The 25003-nt window shown below is 45.0% G+C and overlaps 1 protein-coding gene across 1 annotated transcript in view; it reads right to left on the bottom strand.

Moving 5' to 3' along the window:
• The window catches only part of NRG2 (neuregulin 2), a 371803-nt gene that overhangs the window by 113376 nt on the left and 233424 nt on the right, over positions 1-25003 (bottom strand). The window contains 1 exon segment of the mRNA XM_059733428.1: positions 19012-19183. Coding sequence (XP_059589411.1) covers positions 19012-19183 — 172 coding nt within the window.

The following is a 25003-nucleotide window of genomic DNA, read 5'->3' as shown; positions in this document are numbered from 1 at the left end:
GGTTCTGATTCGATTCAGAGAGATTAAAGGATCTCCTAATTCAATTGGGACTTGGAGATTCGGCCGTCAATAGCAACCAATGTGGATTTGTCAAGAAAAAAAAAATCACATTAAATTAACCTAATTTCCTTCCTCTTCCATTGCTCCAGGCACCTACTTTCGCTGTTCATCACTAAAACCTGCTCCATATTCCCCTGTCCTAAATTGTTCCATTAATCATATCTCAGGAAATGCACTGAAGAGGCAGAGACCTATGCACTTTAAGGTAAGCTGGACCTAAATTTGGAAAGCAGGCAACTGGTTGCTGTGGTTCAAGCAGTGGGAATTGGAAATCTGCAGGAAGTTCAAGTATAATTGAAATTCCTATAAGAAAGCCTCTGTGTTTTAATGTGCAAACACAACTATATGTTAGGGCTGTGTGAAGCTTCGGGTGGTGATCTGATTCAGAGGAGATTCGGCCCGATTCGGTATCCGAAGCTCCAAATCTGAATCAAATAAGGGGACCATTTTAAAGGTCCAAATCAATTCAAAGCTCTCCAAATCCTCAGAAAAGATTTGGAGAGCTTTGATGATTTGGGCAGTCCCCAGTGGCTGCAGAAGGGAGCTACAGCAGACTCCAAGCTGGTAAGTACTAGGGGCAGGGGAGGGGACCATGGAGGGACCCCTGACAGCCCTCCCGACCCCTCCACTCCCCTGCCTGCTCCCCCAGCCCCCCATGGCTGCCCCCACCCGCCCCAGCTCCCGGTACTTTAAAGAAAAGCCTTGGTGGTCACCAGGTGCTGCTGTGGGGGGGGGGGGGGGCGGCAATCCCTGCTGCCCCATGCTGCATGGGGGGCTCTGCACAAGCCCCCCCAACCCCTCCTCTACTCCCCCAGCACCCCCACGGGTACCCACCCAAGCCAGCTCCAGCCCTTTAAGAAAAAAACAACCAGAGAAAAGCCCCAGGACTTAACACTCCTGCAGTGGCCTCAGGGTTCTGGGGGCTCATGCAGAGCCCCCCATGTGGCACAGGGCAATGGGGGGCAGCAGGGATCACCCCCGGCTGGCAGGAGCTGGTGAATCTGGGGGTTTTCTTGGTTTTTATTTTCTTAAAAGGTCAGAGCTGGGGGCTCAGGGAGGGGGGGGGGTCAGGGGGCTCATGCAGAGCCCTCCATGTAGTGTGGGGCAGTGGGGGGTACTAGGGATCACCCCCCTTCCGCCTGGCAACACCCTGTGAGTCAGGGCTTTTTTTTTTTTTTTTTTAAGTGCCAGGAGCTGGGGCAGCCATTGCCGGGGAGTGTGGGATGGGCCTGGTCTGGCTGATTTGGCTGAATAGAATTGGGACCATGATTCGAATCACCACATTGAATCACTGTCCCCCAAACTGGCTGAATCCGAAGCGAATACTAGCCACTTCACACAGGCCTAGTGTATGTTTTCTTGTCTTATTTAGTCTGCTCAGGTCAGCTTATTTACTCTTCCCCATAAGGTTTTACAAATTTTGTAGGCTTTTTTCTTGGACATGACCACTAGAAATGCAACTCCCTTTCAATAAAAATGTAGATTCGGGAACAATGCAGAGCCTTGGACTACAGAGCAATGGATAGAATGCAGAGCAATGCATGCAGAGCCTTGGACTGCAGAAGGGCATGGCAAGATGGTTGCCTTAGTGTCACGGGGTGCGTCTACATGACACACTTTACTGTGCATAAGACTAATCTAATACACAGTAAATTGTCATTGTCTACATGTATGCAGCAATTACTGCGCAGTATATTAATCTAATACCTCATTTTCTAGTACCTATAGATACAGGTACTAGAAAAACAATGCATTAACTAATGTGCCATGCTGCATATGTAGATGCTGACTGGGAGCAATTTGCTCCCAATAAGTCTAGGCAGCAGGGGGCTACAGAGGGCAGGGAAAGCTGTCGCAGTTCACAAGACACTGCCTTCTAGCCATGTGGAAATTGGGACCTGTCCCAATCTCTACATGGCTGGGAGAGCTGTTCCAGCGTGGGGGATGCTGCCTGCCAGCCACATGGAGATTGGGACCTGTCCTGATCTACATGTGGCTAGGAGGCAGCTGTCCGCCCAGCTCGACTCAGGGCCATCTGGATCTTGCCCCAGTTGGGATGGAGTTGTCTGTCAAGGTGGAACAGCTCCCCCCCCCCACACTTCCTGTGGGCCAACCCAATCTTCCACTGGCTGGGACGGAGCTGTCCACTGAGGAGCTCCCCTCACCCTCTGGAGCTCAGGGCTGACCCCATTCCCCCTGCCAGACTAAGGCTGACACCCAGGGGAGCCTGAAGTCCCCTAGGCAGCTGCAGGGGGGTAGAGCAGGGAAGAAGCAGGCCTGGACAGTGCTGCTCCTGTTGGGCTCAATTTACTCCCAATGGGGACACATGTGTAGCTGTGTGCTGGGGAGTGCTTTAATGAGCCAGAATTTTCTGCGCAGAAAATTCAGGCACATTAATTGCAAGTGTTGACGTGCCCACTGAGGACATGAATGGAATGCAGTGGAGTTGCACTGGGGTAAATAAGGGCAGCACTGGGCCTGCAGAATCTCTCCCATTGATGACATGACACATAGTAGATTTCTTGGATCTTAGGATGACTTTGCAGGGCTGAGGAAGAAATTATTTGCATATTTATAAATGGAGGCCACTTTGTACAGAGCCAAGGAGGGACCATAAAGCTGGAAACTCAAATTGTCTCATGTCTGCTATCTTTTTAGAAGAAAACTGCACTTTAAAATAGCTTCTCTGCCTCTTTGGAGCTTCTATAAGATTTAAACTGCACCAGAAGTCTGGGAATCCCCAAACTGCTCTCATATTGAAACCTGCTCTCATATCAGCAGTGTTGTGATACATGGAAAAAACACAGCCCTTTTCTCTATGCTGGGGTGGGCAATTATTTCGAGCGGAGGGTCACTTACTGAGTTTTGGCAAGCCATCGAGGGCCGCATGACAGGCAGCCAGGGGCATCTAAATATTAATTCTCTAAAATTTTTAGGTGCCCCATGGGCCGGATAGAATGGCCTTGTGAGCCGCATCCAGCCCACGGGTCACATTTTGCCCACCCCTGCTCTATGCCTTCTGCCAATGGTACTGTCAACCCTATGCATTAAAAATTCAGAAGTCACACGATTTTTAATGAATTACTTTAGGGTTCTTTTTATTTGCTTTGTATATCGGTATGGTTTCCCTACTGACCCCAAGTCTATCACTGACAAAATAAGCTATGCCCACTTGCTCCTTCTGAGGTGTGCTGGCAAATATTCTCTTATCGATAGATGCATTGGAACAGCTAACGGTTCTGAGTAGACTGACAAAGTTCTTCTGAGTAGACTGAGACTTCTCTAACACCACTCGTGGGATATCCTGAGAAGAGGGCCTGAGTATGGCCCCACAGTGTGCACTTAAGGCCATTACAAGCTGTCTACTCTGTTTTAGCACTGGTCTTTGATATGCCCAGGGGGAGTGAGTGAGCCAGGCTTATTTTACAGGCATCAGACCTAAGGTCATCAAGCAACCTGTATAGACATGCCCTGAGCTTTGAACCTTTTTGAAGAATTCCTGTCATGTTTTCAAGCTTTTCTTCTGCAACTGGTGAGCATGTGGGACAGGCTCCTTTCTGTGCCTACTCCACAGAGAATGTTACAGTCCCAACTTGCAAGATTTGGTCTTTTAGCTTATACTTTAGTGATTCATGCTTTCATTTCCAAAGTTCTTCAGATCAGTCCTTGGCATGTTGGCTAAGAAAGCAGTTATCACACTTGTTTGTTTGTTTGTTTGTTTGTTAAATAAAAAGCAGATACTCAAAAAATAAAAGTGCTTTCTGCAGTTGAGCTTTAACAAGAAACACCAAATATTGTGTGGCTCATGATCAAATCCTTAAAGATGGCATTTTTCTAGACTCCTGACTATTACTACAGCACCAGTACTTGAGAATAGCAATGCCTGCAATTCCTACAATTTATCTCCCAGATTCATTATCAAATAAGATTTTGTCTTTATTTCAAAATCTCAGTATGAAGACCCCTGCAAAAATATTGTGTCTCCTGCCGAGGGGCTCCCATGAATTTTCCTTGTTTCCAATTTTAATTAGAAAATAATTTATCTTTATTGGTATTCTAACTCCCCTGCTGTTTTGGTGTTGATTTTTGCCTTCATACCAGAGCAGAGAGCTGTACAAGCAAGACCACAGCCCCATTATTTGTGGGCAGGGAGTAATTTATTTTGTTATAATAAGAATGACTCATAATTCTGGAGGCAGAGTTCTAGACAGGAATTGGCCTATTGTGATTTGCAAATAAGAACCAATTTGAAATTTTCTGAGGTTTACAAACTACGCCTTGTAGGCCATTATAACATGGCCCACAAAGGGTAGTTATAATTATGTATTATAACTATACTGGCTGGGAAATGACCCTCTCAGCAGCACAGAAGTGGAAAGGGATCTCAGAGTCATAGTGGACTCCAAGATGAACATGAGTCATCAGTGTGATGAAATCATCAGCAAAGCTAACTGCACTTTATCATGCACCAGCAGATGCATGACAAATTAAACCAAGGAGGTGATATTTCCCCTCTACGCAGCATTGGTCAGACCGCAATTGGAGTACTGCATTGAGTTTTGGGCACCATACTTTAAGAAGGATGTGGATAGCCTCAAGAGGGTCCAGAGGAGGGCCACTTGTATGGTTAAGGGTTTGCAGGCCAAGCCCTATAAGGAAAGACTAAAGGACCTGGATCTCTTCAGCCTCCATAAGAGAAGGCTGGGTAACGATATTGTGGCCACCTACAAATTAATTAGGGGGGCACAGCAAGGAATCAGAAATGCTCTGTTCACCAGGGCGCCTCTTAGGGTAACAAGGAACAATGGTCACAAACTGACAGAGAGCAGACTTAGGTTAGATATTAGGAAAAACTTCTTCACGGTATGGTAAGGGTGACCAAAATTTGGAATGGACTACCAAGGGAGGTGGTACTCTCCCCTACCTTGGGGGTCTTTAAGAGAAGGCTAGATAGGCATCTGGCTGGGGTCATCTGACCCCAGCACTCTTTCCTGCCTAGGCAGGGGGTCGTACTCAATGATCTGCTGAGGTCCCTTCCGATCCTAGCATCTATGAATTTGTGAATCTATGAATAACAGGGTAGTCTGCCCCTTTAAAGGGGAACGGGATACCCTACCGAGAAAGCCAGCCTGCAGGACACTTGGATATTGAGGGAGTGTAGCACCAGGAATTTAGCCAGAAGGGAGAGAGCAGAAAGATAGCAAATGGTGACAGATCAGTTTGTAGATAGGAGACAAGCTGTGTGCCGAACAAACTGCTACCAAAAAGGGGCCAGGCTGCTGAGCTGGTGTCAGAGCAAAGCACTCCCCACTTAGTGCCTGGAACACGGAAGAAATATTTAGTTTTGTTTGTTTGTTTGCTTATCTGCTGCTCAAAGTCTTTATTTGGGAAGACTAGCTAAGGAGCTTCTCAGGAAGTAAATCCCACCTGCAGAAACCAGCACGCTAGACAGCCCATTTACAGCCACCATACCCTTGTAAGTATAGAACCCTACCTCTGTTGGTTGTGGACTCTAGGGCAAGGGACAGACATTACAAATAAATCAGTTTAAGTGATTAGAAACTGCTTTAAACCTGTAACAGAACAGTTGTTCAATGCACATGAACCAGTTTGAAAATGGCTGAAACTGATTTGAGATAAACCTAGTTGAATGTAGTATCAGACTTAACTGATTTGAGTCAAACCGGTTTACGCAATGTTTGTCCCAGACCCCTTGCTCGTTTAAGATAAACCAGGCACCCCCAGCATCCCAGCATGCTCTCTGGGCTGGGTGGGGCTCTCTGCTCAACAGCAGGGTTGGCCCCTCTCCTCTGCTCCCTGGCTGCAGCTCCAGCAGAGACTTGCAGACACAGAGCATCTGCCTGGCTTCTCCCTGCTAAACAGGGATTATTTCCCCCTCCCCTCTGCCTTACACAGGCACCACAGGATTAGCTATCATACTACATGATGGCTATGGTCTGTGCTGTGGGAGAGGACAGGCAGACAAGCTTTTTGGAGCTAATTAACAAGTTAGCTTAATGTCCTTCCTTGGAAGAGCTGTTTAAGAAGAGCTCCATTAGTTAATGGAGAGAGGCTTTGTTTTCTTAATGGGCTGATAAACACTGAGTATGGGGGTGATACACATTCCCTGCTGGGCTGCTTAGGAAGAGGGGGAATAATCAGAGTCCTGCCTGGGCCTGGCCACACCCCCTGCAGTTTAGCCTTGTGGAAGCAAGTGAAGGCTGCTTTAGTGCCCCCCAGCTTTTGCCTGAGCCACTACAAGCATGTGCATGCTTATCTGGGATGTCTCTCTGATTACAAAACCGATTGGCCTAGCCAGGTTAGAGTAATGTGCAAAGGTTGAATTAATTCAGGGTGAGGCTTTTTGAATGTCTGCCCCTAGCCTAGTACATCAGCTGTCTGCATGCTATTGCAACTCTGCAGATAAGTGATTCAATCTGTATCTTTGTATGTCTTTATATCCCTTTCATTAGATAGCAAGAGGGTCAGAAGCAGAACAAAAAAAATCATGAGGAAAACTGTCATTGTGTCATTTCAAACCATTCATGTAATTTTTAGGCCAACAGATTTGTTACATGTCAGAATCTTAAGCTGCATATCCAAGATTGGCATGCATTGCAGGAATGTGACCTCTGAAAGTAAGTAGAAACTGCACAGGAAAACGCAGAGAGAGGTAGTTAGCTTGGTTACTATGAAGTAAGTTGGAAAGCAGAGTAAATATGCACCTTTATAGACTAACTAAATTATATATATATGAAGAGAGAGAGCACAAGCTTTCATGAACCCAAGTTCAGTTCACAAAAAGAAGCAGGCAGAGCCAAGTTATAACAGCAGTTAAAAGTTCCTAATACATCTCATTCTGTGAAAAGCTTCTTTTGCCAAAGTGGCCAGGCAGACAAATCCAGGCAGGGCAATGTTTTTGCCTAGTGGGATTTCTGAATTTAACACCATTCCAATGATAGAACAAAGCCAAAGAAATCCAAGAAAAATTAAAAGATTAACAACCCCTTTATGTTATTTCATGTGTACAGTCATTCAAGTGTGTGAGTTTTTGCAGGATCAGACCCTAATGCTCCAATCTTATTAAAATGTACGGTTTTTTCAGTGATATACGCATTCATTTATCCTAAAATAGCACAACCTTTACATTCTCCTTTAGTATGTTCTGTTTTACCTAAAACCTGCTTATATACATTCTAGTTTGAGCAGCTGAGAATAACATGATGAGATTACAGTAACTGACCTAGGTAATGAATTTAGCCAAATAGTGATTTGGTTACCTGGTGGAATACTTCTCCAAAACAAGAAAAAAGAAGTGCCTTCCGTTCATTTACAGGGTAACAGAAGGATTGCCTGAACTTATTACATGTAGGACAATGCCCCCAAGAAGACGCCCCAAATTAAATCTCTTTTTTTAACTTGGTGATGGACAAAGTTTAAAATCTCAATGATTTATTTTAATTAAAAATAAAAGATACATTGGACACAGATTATGAATGTGTTCAGAACAAGTATGCTACCAGAAACTAAATTTAACCCAGAACTCCTCTGGCCTTCCCTGGATGATCCACATGAAGATGACTTTCACGGCTGAGCTCTTCATGAGCAATAATATACTGCAGTAGAAAAAACAGCCAACCAAAGTTTTTCCTCACAGATGCATGTGAACTCTCCACATTCAACCAATGGTCATTATATGACTGTTCAGCAAAGCAGGAAGAGTACATTAACTCAACCTTAACTTTATTTGAGTTAGTGCTTCAGATAAGATCTCACATGCTCTGACCAGGGTCTACTTTGAAGACAGAATAACTCTCTCTGTGGTGCTTTGACTATTGTGTTTACTTCTTTCTGGGTAACCTTTCTACATTTCTATTGATAGTATTTTATTTAAATACAGCAGAAAATAACACACCAGCCAATAACTTTTTCCACCCAAGATATAAGTTTCCTTTCTGCGCAAGGCAGGCATGTCCAAGCCTGTTCCTAATTAGTGATGGAACATGCAGTTCAAAAGTAAGGAATCAGGATTTTTCCCCACCCTCTAGCAAAAACTTATTGAAAAAAATGACACTCCTGCCCTGTGGCACCAGAAGGTTGCTCATGTAGGTTTTAAAAAAAGAAGAAGGATGATGGATGGGAAATCTGATTATCTGACTCAGAGGTAATTGCTATTCTGTCGATACAATAAATGCTATTTCATAATGAGTCTCTTCCATTTCAAAAGTCTATTTAGTTTGGGGAAGTTGAAGGATTGATGGAAATTTTAAAAACACCTTGTGCTTATATGGTACTTTTTATCCATAGATCTCAAAGCAGCAAGGTGTGAGCTCCATTTACAAGTGGGGAAACCAAGCTTGGGCAGAATCTGGGATTCTTGGCTCCAATTCCCATATTCTAGTCACTGGATCACTCTTCTTAAAGAACTAGCAAATTGCCTGTCAAGAATGATGGGTGGGGACAGAGGTCTGTGTCCACCTCCTGTCCCACCCTGGCTGGGGCCAGGCCTGGAGCTGCTCCCCCCCACACCCCTGATGCTTTGGGCTGGGCTGGGGCTGGGGTTGTGCCTGCTCTCCCCCTTCCCCTTGCCGCTTCGGGACCAGGGCCGGAGCCACTCCCCACTCCTCTCTGCCACTTGGGGTCGGGCTGGGGCTGGTTCCCCCTTCCCCCCGGGGCTGTCTTCCCCCTCCCCTCCATCGCTTTGGGCTGGGCTGGGTTTGGGGCCGCGCACGCTCTCCCCCTCTCCGCCACTGCTTTGGGCCAGAGCCGGGGCCTCACGCCCCACCCCTGATCCGTCACTGCTGTTGCGTCAAGCCGTGAGGGGCTCACCCCCTGCTCCGTCACCCCCATCATTGCAGTGCAGCTGCCAGCTCCTGTCCGAACACTTGCACTCTGATTGGTTGTTTCAGACAACCAACCAGAGTGCAACTAAAGTGTTATGGACAGACAGACTAAGGCTTTTATAATATTAGAATAAGATATTTCTAGGACAATCATAAAGATTTAAACAGATTTCACATCCTACAGTATCTCAGATATATTCCAAGGGACTGAAAAGTCCATGGAGATTAACTGGTAGAAATTCTAAGTAACAGGTTCAATTCCATATGAGTTCTTCCCTCAGCCAGTCTCTATAGATGAAGTATGTGCTTTCTGCATGAATAGAGGTTTTCCTAATATTTCCCATTCTCATCTCTATTCTCAAAAAGGTAACAGAAGTCTAAGCCTTTTGCCCAAGGACATATTAGGAGACCCCACACTGCTAGAATCCAAGAGAAAAGAGTCAATGATTATTTGGATGCCAACTTTATTCTTACTATTGATGAGGTTGGACATTCAGCCATAAGCATTCCTGCTACTAGTACAGGGTCAAAACAACTGCCATATTCAGAAAGACGTTTTCCTAAGCTATATTGGTACATATGTTGGAATGGGAACAGGGTTCACCTTCCAGTGGAGTACTGTCCGGGTTCCTTGGTGTGCTTCCTGGTAATCTGTCTGCTGTGACAGATATTGGCCTCTCCTGTCTCCTATTCTGGGTCTCTCTCCCTCCCCCACTGGGAACTGTTTTGAATTTTTTTATTTGTAATACATTAGGTCAGTTCATACAAATATAGAGCTCCCCGACTGTTCATCCAGGGTTATAACACTGTTGCTTATGGCTAAGTACAGACATTCAAAAAGTCTGAGCCTGAATTGATTCAATCTTTGCAGGTTAGTTTAACCTGTGTAGACTGAACTGGCAAGAAAGTGAATAGACATCCACATTTGATTCCCAAAACGCAGGCACATGCTGGCAGTGGCTCAGGCCAGAAGCCAGGGGGCGCTAGAGTGAGCGCTCCCTTCCCTTCCGCAGTGGCCAAGGGAAGCTGTGGGGAGGGCAGACCCGACTTTGATTGGGGAGGTGCTTAAAACACCACCCTGGCCTGGAAGGCTGCTTTCACAGTATTTACAACCCATTTGAAAACAGGCAGTCCCAACAAACTCAGAGAAACCTGACTGGTACAGCAAAGAGTATGAACTGAGTCAGAGCCCTGGGCCATTGTTTTACTCTACATCCTGTGACAACCAGGCAGAGGGGGGTGGCTTCCTCCTTAGGGCAAGGGGTAAGTCTATTACAATCAGTCTTTATACCACTCCAGGACTAGGATCACTGGCTCTGTATAAGTGATCAGCCCTGAAAAAAGGGTTTGTCATTAATGCATAATTTACCCATGGGGCTCTTCTATAGGAAGGAAGGAAGTACAGGGTTGTAGTAGGAAAGTGGTTGTATGGACAGGCTGCCAGAGTGCATTGTGGGCTAGAGGATTCTCTTCTGTAAGAGGACCTAAAATCTGTGATATAGTGCTACACTCATATTTGGGCTTGTTACAGTGTCTATGTTGGAACTTTTATTTCGTCAGAAGGAAGCACTCTTACCAGCTTGTCACTAGCTGGTCATGAGCCAATTTGTTTCCATGGAAACTAGTAATTGCAAAAATTTTATTTGACAGGAGTGTCCTATGAAAAGAGGATTGGTTCTTCCTTATATTTTTATCACCCTTAGAGGAATCAAGTGACAAACATGGTTCAGGGCTCTGACACAGTTAATATTCTTTGCTGTACCAGTCAGGCCTCTTAGCTGAGTTTGCCAGGACTGCCACCTTTCAAATGGGTTGTAAATACTGCAAGACCAGCTTTCATGTGTAACCTGGTAGTTCTTCTATTATTAACTGAAAGTAGGAAACACCTTATATGCTAGGGACAGAAGTTACACTTAAACCAGTTTAAGTGATCAGAAACTGGTTTAAACCTGTAACAGAACAGAAGTTCGGTGCACATCAACCAGTTTCAAAATGGCAAAAAATGGTTTAAGATAAACCTGGTTGAATATAGTATCAGCCTTAATTGACTGAGGTCAAACCAGTTTATGGACCTTATGTCCCAGACCCCTTCCTGGTTTAAACTAAATCAGAGTCCCCCAGCATCCCAGCATGCTCTACAGCCATGGGCCGGGCTGTGCTCTCAGCTTCAGAGAGCAAGGCTGGCCCCACCCCTCTACTCTGTAGATGAAGCAGGGGCAGGGACGTGGCCAGATGCCAGTCCTTGATACATGGGCACAGCTTTGGTGTAGGAAATAATCTTATGCCAGCAATCTGGCCTCAGCACAGGTGCCAAGATAGGTGGAAAAATGGGTCTGCATTCAAGGAGTGAAGAAGGAACATACGACAGTAGGTGGGAGGGTCTCTGCTTGAGAGGAGGCATGTCTAGCCTGGGACGTGGCAGACCAATTCCTAGCCTCAAAACAGACTTCCTATATCACCTTGGCAAGTCATTATACTTCAGATTCCCATTGAAAAATGAGGGTAGATAATAGAACTGCTTTGCCTGGCAAGTGTCCTTTTTCTCTTGCCCCACAAATCACCCATGTTTGCCTGCTCAGGGAGACAGCTTGAGAACTAACACTAGAGAGCAGACCAGATCAGACCTAATCTGTGCCATAGTGGTAACAGCACTGTGCTGAGACATTAGAGAGGCATAGGACCAAGGTCTCTCTGGGTGAAGGGGCCCAAAACCTGTATTTTTAGCTTCCTCGGCAAGTGCCCTAACCACTCAACCATGGGAGGTAAAGTATAAAATGGTGATCCTCCTCTTTTCAATCCCCGCACCAACACCTCCGGTCATGGATTTTTGGGTGGCTACGCTTTTCAGGATTTACATGTGTGGCAGAATACCATCTCTGTCTCTCCCCAAAACTCTGCTATCTGACAATTTGGTTACCATGGTCACTGCAGAAGGCAGACACCTCTGACCCTGAGTTGTAACCTGAACTGGATAAATTCCTGATGGAGGGGGGAAAGCTGCTCCCTCTGCCTACATGACTGGCATCACATACCTGGGTGGGTGGCTTAAGTTCCCAATTGCTCTAAGGAATGCCAACATGCCTGGGAGGGGGCTAAAGACCCTGCCAGTCTACCCGGCAACCAGTGATGCATTTCAAATTGGTTGGCTGGCAGCCAACAGTTGATGGCCTTCATTGGATCAGGTAAATGAGGTCATAAGGCCTATATAAGTTAAGGACAGCCCAGGAGGATGGGTGGTAGCCATGATGAAAACTCACAGAGAGAAGCTGGACCATCTGAAACTCACTCTCTCTCTTGAAACTCATGATCAATGAACTGCCTGCCTCCAGAAGGAATCTCCACCTGCCTCTGGATGATACTCATGAGTAAGCTACCTGAGATCTAAATAGATATACAGCTTGCAGTAACTCAGATGTGTGATCAAAGGCTACCATGCTACTTTGCTCTAAGGGATTTCCCTGATATTACTTTACCCTGTACCCTATTCCAAATCTACTTCTTGTAACCAATAAAGTTCTCCTTTGTACCTGTCCTGGGAGACTTATTGGGAGAGGGTCTACATTATGTCTTGGGGTCCTCTTGGTTCGTCTGACTAAGGGAGACCACTCTTTGTGCTTCAGACTGAGGGAAGCACCCCAAGTTCTTGTAGTGGGTCAAGCACTCTCAAGGCCTAATAGGACTGTGTTTCCCAGAGGCCACAGTTCCCAGATCAGTCCAGACTCTAGGTGGTGGCAGCGTTACCCCCAGGCTAGTGGGTGTGCTCCAAGAAGAGTGTTGGCCAGATGCGAGGTGTCCTCAGGGAGGGACTCAGAGCCTGGAAGGTGGTTGGGCACAGTTAGGTGGGTGGCTCAGCACAGGAGCACCCCCTACTGGCCCACTCCAACATGTACTTATGTGTCAGCCAAAAATGCCACTTACAAGCTAGAAAACTGCCATTTAGACACATAAAGAGAAACAGAATTTGGCTCACAGGTGCTTAAGACAGACAGAATAGGTGAGTGGCTTTTGTCAATACCTTTCATATTCATGGATAATTTCTACATAACCATCTGTATTCCTATTAATATAACCATATACTAGTTGTGTGCATATACAGTGATATAGGGTAAGTGGGGAAGTGGAAGACCTGGAGGAAGAGCAAACAGGATGGGGCAACAAAGGAGGTGTTCTCATACTTCCTGCAAAATCAGGGAAATCAACTAGTTACCCCAGGTGCCTGTACACAAATGCACAGAGCCTGGGAAACAAGCAGAAGGAACTGGAAGTCCTTGCACAGTCAGGGAACTATGATGTGACTGGAATAACAGAGACATGGTGGGAACTCACATGACTGGAGCACTGTCATGAATGGGTACAGACTGTTCAGGAAGGATAGGCAGGGGAGATGAGGAGGAGGAGTTATGTAAAAGAGCCATATGATTGCTCAGAGCTCCAATATGAAACTAGAGATAGTCCTGTTGAGTCTCTGGGTTAAGGTCAGAGGGGAAAGCAAAAAGGGTGATGTCATGGTGGGGGTCTGCTATAGACCACCAGACCAGGAGAAAGTAGTGGATGAGGTTTTCTTCAGACAGCTTATGGAAGTTTCCTGATCACAAGCCCTGGTTCCCATGGGGGGCTTCAGTCCTGACATCTGCTGGGGGAGAAATACAGCAGTGCACAGGCAATCCAGGAACTCTTTGGAGCATACTGGGGACAAATTCCTAGTGCCAGCTAAGTAGCAGCTAAGTAGGAGCCATGCTCTTCTTGACCTCCTGCTCACAAACAGGGAAGAATTGGTGACGAATATAGCAGTGGATGGCAACTTGGGCAGGAGTGACCACAAAATGACAGAGTTCAGAATCCTGAGGAAAAGAAGGATGAAGAGCAGCAGAGTAAGGACCCTGAACTTCAGAAAAGCAGGCTTGGACTCACTCAGGGGACTCATGGGCAGGATCTCCTGGGAAGCAAGACTGAGAGAGAGAGAAGTCCAGGAAAGCTGGCTGTACTTTAAAGAAGCCTTACTGAGAGGTCAGGAACAAACCACCCCAATGTGCAGAAAGACTAGCAAGTATGGCAGAAGACCAGGTTGGCTTAGCAGGGTACTCTTCAGTAAACTAAATCACAAAAAGGAAGCTTATAAAAAGTGGAAACTTGGACAAATAACTAGGGAAGAATATAAGAGCATTGCTAGAGCATAAAGGGATGAAGTCAGGAAGGCCAAAGCATAATTGGAGTTGCAGCTAGCAAGGGATGTGAAGGGTAACAAGAAGTGTTTCTACAAGTATGTCAGTAGCAAGAGGAGGATATGGGAAAGTGTGGGTAGCCAGTATCAAGTGGAGCGTCCCAGGGGTTGGTCCTGGGGCCAATTTTGTTCAATGTCTTCATCAGCAACCTGGAGGATGGCATAGAGTGCACCCTCAGCAAGTCTGCAGATGACACCAAGCTGGGGGAAGTAGTAGATATGCTGCAGGGTACAGCTAGGATTCAGAATGATCTAGAAAAATTGGAGGATTGGGCCAAGAGGAATCTCATGAGGTTCAACAAGGACAAGTGCAAAATCCTGCACTTAGGATAGAACAATCCCATGCACCAGTACAGGCTGGGAGCTGACTGGCTGGGCAGCAGCTCTGCAGAAAACCACCTGGTGTTTACAGGGAACAATAAGCTGAATATGAACCAACAGTGTGCCCTTGTTGCCAAGAAGGCTAATGGCATACTGGGCTGCATTGGTAGAATTGTTGCCAGTAGGTCAAGGGAAGTAATTATTCCCTTCTATTCAGCACTGGTGAGGCCACAGCTGGAGTACTGTGTTCAGTTTTGGGCCCCCCTGACTACAGAAAGTATGTGGAATAATTGGAGTTAATCCAATGGAGGGTGACAAAAATGGTGAGGGGGCTGGGGGACATGACTTATGAGGAAAGACAGGAAACTGGGCTTATTTAGTCTAGAGAAGAGGAGACTGACAGGGGACTTACTAGCAGCCTTCAACTACCTGAAGCAGGGTTTGAAAAAGGATGGAGCTGGACTGTTCTCAGTGGTGGCAGATGACAGAACAAGGAGCAACCATCTCAAGTTGCAGCAAGGGAAGTTTAAATTCAATATTAGGAAAAATGTTCTCACTAGGACAGTAGTAAAACACTGGAACAGGTTACCCAGAGAGTTGGTGGAAGCTCCAGCCTTCGAGGTTTTCAAAACCCAGCTAGACAAAGCTTCGGCTGGCATGATCTATTTGGGGATGGTGCTGCTTTGAGCAGGGGGTTGGACTAGATGATCTCTTGAAGTCCCTTCCAATCCTAACTTTCTATGATTCTAGGGGGTGGTTACAGCTCAAGTGCATATACTGTGGTATAAGGGAGGGTTCAGAAGAGGTTGGACAGCCACTGGTCAGGGATGATCTAGGAATAACTATGCCTATGCTCTACTATAGATATTTCCCATGCTTCGGGACACTGCTGTTTGTCATCCCTCCCCTTCTTCCCCCCGCCCACCCTCCACCTTCCACTACATACGTTAGGGTGTTTTTAAACCTTACTCAGAGGCATTGGGTGCTGGTTGTAGCCGAGGCTGAGGATTTTGACTGGGGTGTGCTAATTCCTGCTGGGACCAAAACTGGAGATTGCTCTGCTCAAGAACAAACTGATCACCCTATTTGGGGTCAGGAAAATTTTCTACCCATAGTCAGATTGTATGGACTGTGGGGGTTTTTGCCTTCCTCTGTAACATGGACATGACCCTCTATGCAGGATCTCTTCAGTAATGTTAACAACATTTCACAGAAGCAGGACATTGGCTGCCATGGATCCCCTGCTTTACCTGTGGCAGCTTAGGGTGATAGGTCTGTGTTGTGCCAGGGTTCAAGGTAGTTTTATGTAGAGTTTATATTGTGGTTTGTATAGGATGGTTTTGATAGGGATGATCTTGCCTCAGGCAGGTGGTTAGACTAGATGACCTCTGGAGGTCCTGTCCAGTCCTACTTCTCTATGATTCTGTTGACAGTTCTATTCAAAACCCTCTATTCACCAATTAATTTTCTATATGGAGGAATTCATTCTAATCTTTTTGTGATTAAATTAAAACCAATAATTTTGAGGTGACTTTAAAATACATAGGATAAAAACTGTTCAAAATTCATGTTGTCAACACTCAGCCATTTGAGCACATTAAAAAACTTTTATAATGGATTTTTTTAGTCACTTTAATTTTGAAAATTAATACTCTATAATTTTGAACGTGGACACCCTATAAATTCTATAATGAAAATAGATGTATTTTTCACACTCATCTATGGCATGTGTTCACAGAAAATTATCTTTCAGGTTTCAAAATGATCTAAAGGTCTGTTTCTTCATCAGCTATGTTGAACTATACAAAGTTATATGTGTGGTAAAGTGCATAATAATGTGTTACATGCAATATCAACACTGCTTTATTTAAAAAAAAAAGAGAGAGATTATGAGACGGCTACATTATTACCAATGGGCAGCTACAGGCTACCCCATTCTGTTACTCCATCTCTACTCTCTCCCAATAAAAAACATTTTTCACAGTTATTGTCTCCTATTCTGTCTCTATAGTTACTTCCAATTTTGGTGGCAGTTGTTCAGTCACGTAGGGAACTGAAACTTGATATTTTCATGTAAGGAAAGTATCCAGCAAAATATTTTACATCAAATGCTCCCATAATATAAAATAAATAAACCCATGTTCCACTAACGGATGCAGGTAGACTTACTGTCTGACATCATGATCCCATTAACATTTATATGGGAATTGTTTGCTAACAAAACCAACATAGATAATAATATTATAATAAATTCTAAAGTATTTTGCGTTAATAGATGTCAAAACATTTTGCAAAGAAAGTCAGTGTTATCATTTCCATTTTACAGATAGGAAACTGAGGCATGAAGAAGCCAAGTGACTTGCCCCAGAAGTATTATGTCAAATGGTACTAGTTATTAGGGTGGCTGATAATACTAGAGAACAGACATATTTTGTTAAATGTACTAAGAATTGTCCCCACCAAATGTAGATCAGTTACCTTACAGTAAGTCTGCCTAGTTTTGTAGCATATCACAGAGACCTGTTTTATTTTCAGCAGCTTTACCATTAAATGGGCCATACAACTGTTTATCTTCTCATACGCAGAAAATGAATACAGAACGTAGGATCATGAACTGGAAGACCAAATAAGGGCTGCATAACAATGAAGATGTATAAAAATGTGGGATTCCTCAGTGTTGTATGATATGGAAGGGTGCATGGCAGATTTATGCAAAATAATTAACAGAATGCTAAGAGAGATCAAAACCTCCTGTCCTTACCACACAGTAGAACATCTAACTGAAGTGAAAGTGAGGCTGGATATCCAGTAAGCAAAGAGGAGATATTTAGTTTACAGTATGAAATAAATTGCTATATAAATTAATGCAGTTGGGTATTTTGTCAAGCCAATGATTGTTTGGGGGGAAAATACACTCTGGGGCATTGATTTTTAGATTCCTTCAAAGTGATGTATGTGCTCTCATTATCTTGGAGGAGCATGCAAGGCCCTGAGTGAGAAAGACAGCTGATACCTGAGGCCTAATGTCTGACAGTCAGCATCCAGGCATTACAAGGGGAGGAGGAGGCGTGGAGTATAAAAGATTATTGTGCCACTTTACCCTTTCCCTTTAATCCCACCTAATTCCAACAGCCAGGCTAGGAGTCCACTCAGATTCTAAATAAAGAAATGGGGAAGGCTTGTTGAAGCACATGCAAAAAGCTTTGTCCTGATCTAAAGAAACCAGGAAGGAGAATCCAAAATGAGTTTTGTTGCTATTTTGCCAGCTGGACTTGTGCACTGGCCCTGTCTGAAGTCATCTCATGAATACAATTACCAGAGAAAGATGCCTCTATTTTTTCCACTTAGATACACTGGAAAAACCATGTCCACAAATTAATGTGTCCTTTACCTCAACCAGGAGGCCAGCCAATACCTTTTAGGGCTCATCAGTATTGAGATTGTACCAGACTTGTATTTTCTTAGTTGTGTTATGAGTCCTCTTTTCCCCTACTCTAGCTCTGATATTACTGGGATGAATCAAAAACAAAGTTTCCAATATTGGGGGGTAGAATACTAGATACTAACTGAGAAGGAGCTGATGGTGTGGTTGTTCAACTAATATCTCCACTTTGACATTTATTCAAAGTTATCATTGGCCATCTGACTGAGACTTGTTTTTCTCCCCTTCCAGGTATCCGGGCTGTATTCTCATCTCTCCTTCCCACCTCTGTTTCTGAGTGAGACATAGCTTCCTCATGTGAAAAATGGAAAAAATACTTACCTACTCTGAACAAATACAAGGAGAGGCTTAACTGGGTAATGTCCTCTACTATTTGAGATCTTTCAATGGAATGTGCTATGCAGAATATAACAATGCCAAAGTACCCTACTGCAATGTATACTGTATCAGATATAGTAAAGAAGGTTACATTTAACCTATGTATTTTAAAATCCTGAAATGAAGACATACATTTTCAAATATGTCTGGATCCATGGTGGGAAAGGTGCCAACATTACACTGTAGTGCTTCAGGTTCATTAGTTACACTAGCATTTGGCAGTACCTAAATTTGAAGGGCCTATCTGCTAAAATCTCAAACATAAGCAGTTCACATTGACATATGTCCTTTTGATCTGGAAGATCTAAAGTATCATATACATTTTAATCCAGCACAGATCATTTATACAGGCATCATTTCACTCACCATTGGTACATAACCTGTAAGTGGGTAAAACATAGCAGCTATTCAAAAAGACATTATTCAAGAAGACACTATACAATATTATACAATAATTTAGAAAAGAAGATGAAAACAGAATATCCAAGTGAAGCTGTAAATAAGATTTAGGAAGTTGTTGATGGAATTAGACAAAAGGGGCTATAAATGCAGGAATTTTTCAGCTGTATATCAAATGCCAACCCAGACCAGTCAGCTTAGCCTGTGAATTTCAACAGGACCCTTGCACAAGATGATATGGGGGCTGAAAAAATTGCCATAGCGAGCAACAGGCAGCCAAATGTACGCAACTTACAAAGAGTATTGCTTAATTATAAGGACACAGAGTAGTCCTGTTTCATACTTACTTTCCATTCCCATATTTTATTCGGATGTCCTTGCTCTTCTTCAGTTCTTTACCATCTTTAAACCACTTGTAGGAGGGCTGAGGATTCCCTGAAGTAGCCTCACATTTCAGTGAAATCTTATCCCCCACATGAACATTTGGACTTTTCAGTTTTTTCAGTTTTGGAGGAACAGCTGCAAAAGAAAAATAAGACTAAGATGAAACCTATCCCTTTAAGGGGTGTAGTGCAAGTTATGTAGTTGAGTTTCTCTCTGCTATGACTCTGAGAAAAGCATCTGATCTGCACTTTTCACAACTGCATTTCCTATATACTGCCCGAGAAGCTGGAACTTTTCCTAAACACTTTGTCACTGTTAACTTCATTATTTTTTTAAAAAGCAAACAGGTGGGTTTCACACACAGTTGTATCCAGCATCTGATTTCAGGGTGAGACCGAGCTCACTAGCTTCCATCTTCCTCTTCCATCTGCTGCAGATTTCCAGACCAATCACTCCTTTTTTCTTTATGCATGAAGCAGGCTCTGTGCATATCCATGTGTACAAGATACATGAAGACTTTATTCTGCTCCCTGCACTTGAAAGCCTGAGGGAAGGGCAGGAGGAGCTCAAGATATTAGCTCTCTAGACATTTTTTTACTTAGCCTGATACTACTCCTGATAACCCTTTTTGTAAGGCATCTTCTTTTACCTCTGCTGCTGTTGCCACCAAATATGATGCTAATCCCCAAGTCTCTCTCAACCACAACATTTGGCAACAGAAGGACGTTAATGGTTTGGGGGCTTCATTCTCTTTCCCTCCAGTTACATGCACTGAAGATTTCCTGAGGTTCCCACACCTGCCTACATGATCTGAGGATGTACATTAGCTTCTTGATTACCAAAAAGGGAAAACTGAAACACATCCCAGCAAAGGAAACAACTGCCAGTACAGAAGGTCATTCAGCCTCATCAACAGAACAGGAGCAACAGGGATCCTAAAATGAAAGCCTGCATGTGCAAAAGGATGAGGAGGGAGGGGCATCCATTCTCTGGGGCACTGCCAGAGACATAAAAGAATAAAAGCCCATTGCAGGGAATCTTTAAAAGGCCTTAGGAACTGTAATACCAGACAGGTCAGCCTCCCTAGTCTAAGATTCCTCTTTGAGTGTGACCTTTTCTGGATGCTTCAGAGGAGAAGAGAAATAATATTGCTATACACATGCTATGAAAAAGTTGTAGGAGTTTGATTGGGAATTCACTAGTCAGAGTTCTTTAAGATGAGAGGATCCTCCAGTCCCCAAGGAGAGGGAATGTGTCAGGGTGTGTGCCTAAGCCATCCACTTTAGGGGCAAAGGAACAGAATATGGGATCCCTTCTCATAGGACACGTCTACATGAGATGCTGACTGCCCAGTAGCCAAAAAAGACTGCACAGTAACGTGTCACACCATGGAACTGCTAATATGCTACTGTGTTGTATTATTAGGTTCCCACACAGTAGCATCACCTAAAAGACCTGGCACTACTGCACAGTAACTCTTGGCTACTGCACATTTATTTAGTACTTGCTAATACAATATATTCAACAGCAGTGCCTCTCAACCTTTTGATCTCCTGGGTCCACCTCTTCGCCATCCCCATAGCCAATTCCAGCCCCTGTACAGTCCCACAGCCCACATGCCCTACAATACACTTACCACCCCACCGTAGGCACAGCCCACAGCCCACCTCCCTCACTGCCCGCTTTCCACAAGCTCAGAAACCTCCAAACTAGCTTTCCACAAAGGGAAAAACACAGCTACATTTGCATAGTGCTCAGTCTAATTAACTCTAATTAGCCTACCTGCAGTGCCACATTGAAGTGATTCTGCTTTTTCCTGTGCTGAGATAACACACACGGGTCATGTCAACACAAGATACAAAATGCGCAATAGACTAATTCTATTCAGCATTAGTGCATCATGGCTAATGCTGTGCTAATCATAGTATCATAGTAGCTAGGGTCAGGAGGGACCTGAACAGATCATCTAGCCTGACCCCTGCCACAGGCAGGAATAAATGCTGGGTTCACAAGACCCCAGACAGGTGTTCGTCCAACCTCCTCTTGAATTTGCCCAAGGTAGGGGCGAGGACCACTTCCCTGGGAAGTTGGTTCTAGATTTTGGCCACCCCAACTGTAAAATATTGCCTTCTGATCTCCAACCTAAACCTATTCTCCATCAGCTTATTACCATTGTTCCTCGTCACCCCAGGTGGTGCTGGGGAGAAAAGAGCTCTGCCTATTTGCTGTTGATCCCCCTTGATGAGCTTGTAGGCAGCCACCAGGTCCCCCCTCAGCCTCCTCTTGCTGAGGCTGATTCATTCCTCTTGCACTGATTCATATCATAATAAAGAAACATCTGCCACAAGATCATTGTTTGCATCCAGATCTGTGTTACTATAATGTGTTGCATTTACTCATTCCTCATCACCCCAGGTGGTGCTGGGGACAAAAGGGCTCTGCCTATTTGCTGTTGATCTCCCCTGATGAGTTTGCAGGCAGCCACCAGGTCCCCCCTCAGCCTCCTCTTGCTGAGGCTGAACACGTTCAGGTCCCTCAGTCTCTCCTCGTAGGGCCTGTCCTGCTGCCCTCTCACCAAGCGGGTGGTCCTCCTCTGAACTCTCTCCAGGCTGGCCACATCCCTTTTGAAGTGCAGCGCCCAGTACTGGATGCAGTACTCCAACTGCGGCCTCACCAATGTTGCATAGAGGGGAAGTATCACCTCTCTGGACCGGCTTGAGATGCACCTTTGGATGCATGACAAGGTATGGCTGGCCTTGCTGGCTGCGGTCTGGCATTAGCAGCTCATGTTCATCTTGGAGTCAATAATGACTCCAAGATGCCTTTCCGCCTCTGTGCTTTCAAGAAGGGAACTCCCCAGCCTGTATGTTTGCTGTGGATTCCTTCTCCCAAGATGCAGCACCCTGCATTTGTCTATGTTGAACCCCATCCTATTCTCATCTGCCCATGTTTGTAGTCTGTCTAAATCTATTTGCAGCCTCTCTCTCCCTTCAAGTGTGTCCACCTTGCCCCACATCTTAGTGTCATCAGCAAACTTGGACAGTGTGCTTTCCACCCCCTCGTCCAAATCGCTGATGAAGGTGTTAAACAGTGCGGGCCCGAGGACCAAGCCCTGGGGTACCCCAGTGCTCACATCTCGCCAGGCTGAGTACAACCCGTCCACCACTACTCTCTGGGTGTGCACCATCAGCCAATTTTTTACCCATCCAACTGTGCAGGCATCAATGCCACAGTCACTTAATTTATTGATGAGGATAGGGTGAGAGACAGTGTCAAAGCGACACCATCATCCAAGGATTTAGTTACTTGGTCATAAAAGGTAATCAGGTTGGTCTGGCAGGACCTGCCTTTGATGAACCCATGCTGATTGCCCCTGAGCATGTTCTCCCTTGCAGGCCCCCCACAGATGTGCTCCTTGATGATTCTCTCCAAGATCTTCCTGAGCACTGAGGTGAGGCTTACAGGCCTATAGTTACTTGGGTCCTCCTTCTTCCCTTTATTGAAAATTGGGACCACATTAGCCAGTTTCCAATCCCCCGGCACCTTGCCAGATGACCACGAATGCTCATATAGCTGGGCCAAGGGCTCCACAATGACCCCTGCCAGCTCCCTCAACACCCTTGGGTGGAGGGCATCTGGACCTCCAGATTTAAAAATGTCTAGCCCTTCCAGAAGATCCCTAACTACCTCTGCACTGACTGAAGGCCTGACAGAGCTATCCACAAGATTGTCCCTACCTCTGGTAGGTGGGATATCCCAGTCCCTGTTCAAGAAAACAGAGGCAAAGAAACTGTTAAAAATATCAGCTTTCTTGTCTGGCGTAGCCACAAGATTACCGTTTGCATCTTGCAGGGGCCCTACATTGCCTGCTGCCCTCTTCTTGATCCCAATGTACTTGAAAAAGGACTTTTTGTTGTCCTTAATCCTGGATGCTAGCCTGAGTTCCATCTCTACCTGGGAGTGTAGGAGGGCTTCCTAACAGCCCTCCTACACTCCCAGGCCAAGGAGGAGTACTCCTCCTTGGTGATAGCTCCTCCCTTTCACTGGTTGTACGCCCCCCTTTTAGTCCTCAGGCAGTAATGTGCAGCAGAATTAGTCTACTATTCATCCTTGTCACTAAAAAGACATGCAGTAGCGCTGGTTACCGTGCATTGAGTTAGCATCTGTTCCTACAGGTACTAAACTTAATTCACAGTAATAACAGCACATTAATACACATGTAGATGTGCCCACAGTGAAGCCTGGTGTCAAGAATGTTAAAAGGATGGTAAGCTGATCCCTCCCAGCATCCATGCTTGCAGCCCATGCTCAGCATCTTCATGATCCAACCATTAAGAGTCACTGACCTTGAGTAATGACTCACTGACCTTGAGTAATGCAGCAAACAGTATCATACTGGGGACAGGCTGGATGGGTACATCTCTTCTCTTCAAATGAAAAACTGGTGCCACTAAGAATAGGTCAATGGGAGTAGGTCCAAAGACATCATTGCACAAAATGGCCAAAGAGATAGGTAAGAGTCTTCCAGAGGGCTCTACTCACCAAATACTGTCTCTGATCCTCTGATACCAACCCTTTTTCACTTTTTCCTTTCTCTACATTTCATGAATTAATAGGAAGCCTGAGAACCTTGTTACACTTCAGACTGTGAGCTGCACAAATGTTGATCAGTGTTAGTGTCAGCTCGAGTTTGAAGCAGTTGCACTTCAGGCCAGTAGGGGCTTGGAAGGACTGAAAAGTAAGAATCCTTCCCTCCCATTTTTGGTTTCCTCCCAGCCACCTAGGGTACTCCCAGGGCTCCTCCCCTGCACTTGGGGTTCCCTCTGCCCCTCCCCTCTCTCCCGCTTACTTGTGGCTGCCCATGCTATCTGTCCCAGTAGAGCAGGTAAGGTAGGCTCAACCTGCCTGGCCAGCCACCTCTGTTGGGCTGCTGCTCTTCTCTGGGCTGAGCCCACCCAGAAAACAGTAAAAAGATGCCAGTGGCCAGGCAAGCAGGTTAACTCTTCCCTACCCACTTAGAGGACAGACAGCATGGGCAGCCAAAAGTAGGTGAGTGGGCACAGAGAGTGAGCAGCGATCTGGGGTGTTGGGGGGGTGGGATCTGAGGGGTGGGATGGGTCCAATCTGGGCCAGTGGTGAAGTGAGGGACAGCTGGGGTGTTTACACTAAGGTGTAGCTAAAGTACATACACCATAGTGTAACATGAGCTGGGTTGCACAGGTCAGAGAGAGTGCTGCACTGGAGTGACATAACTTTGAACTGTGTAACAAGTGCTTAAAACTAGTTTCAGGTACTAATGTGTGGACAATCCAGGTATTAAGAGCTTCAGGAGCTGTCCAAAATTACTATGTAACAAGGCCCTGAGAGTGACTTATACCAGCATCAGCATAAAATGAGCACAAATCAGCTTGAGACTCACAGAGGTATATATACTGTCTCTAGGCCACTATTTTCTGCACAAGCCCACAGGATCCGAAACAAACACACAGAAAGAGTTTATATATTTTTATAACAGATGCATTTCTTACAGTCTGCAGATACCTTTCCTAATGCAGTATTTAGAGAAAGTTACACAGCACATCTTTTCCTGGAAGGTAGAATGAATGGATTGCAACTTCCTCATTCAACCAGACAAGCTAGTTATCTCATCCAGAAATACTTAAGAATTTTATCTGGAAATGCTATACAGATACAAATATACAACTGAACTCACTGTATCTGAGCATTTCCTTCTATGTCTGCTTATATTGGGTGTGTCTACACGACTGCTTTACTGAACAGTAGACTTATTTGCTGCACAGTAAAGCATCACTCTCTACACATGCATGGCAATTAGGCCGGTGTACGCTAATTTACTGTGCTGTCAGACAGTCCTGTCAGACACAAGTACTATCCAACAGTGCAGTAAATTAGTGTGCTTAAACACGCATGTAGACAGTGACATCCTATGCTCCT

The sequence above is a fragment of the Alligator mississippiensis genome, chromosome 9 (genome assembly GCF_030867095.1).
Source record: "Alligator mississippiensis isolate rAllMis1 chromosome 9, rAllMis1, whole genome shotgun sequence".
In the NCBI taxonomy this organism is placed as follows: Eukaryota; Metazoa; Chordata; order Crocodylia; family Alligatoridae; genus Alligator; species Alligator mississippiensis.
The sequence above is the reverse complement of the archived record's forward strand: the minus strand, read 5'-3'. Positions and strand labels throughout refer to the sequence as shown.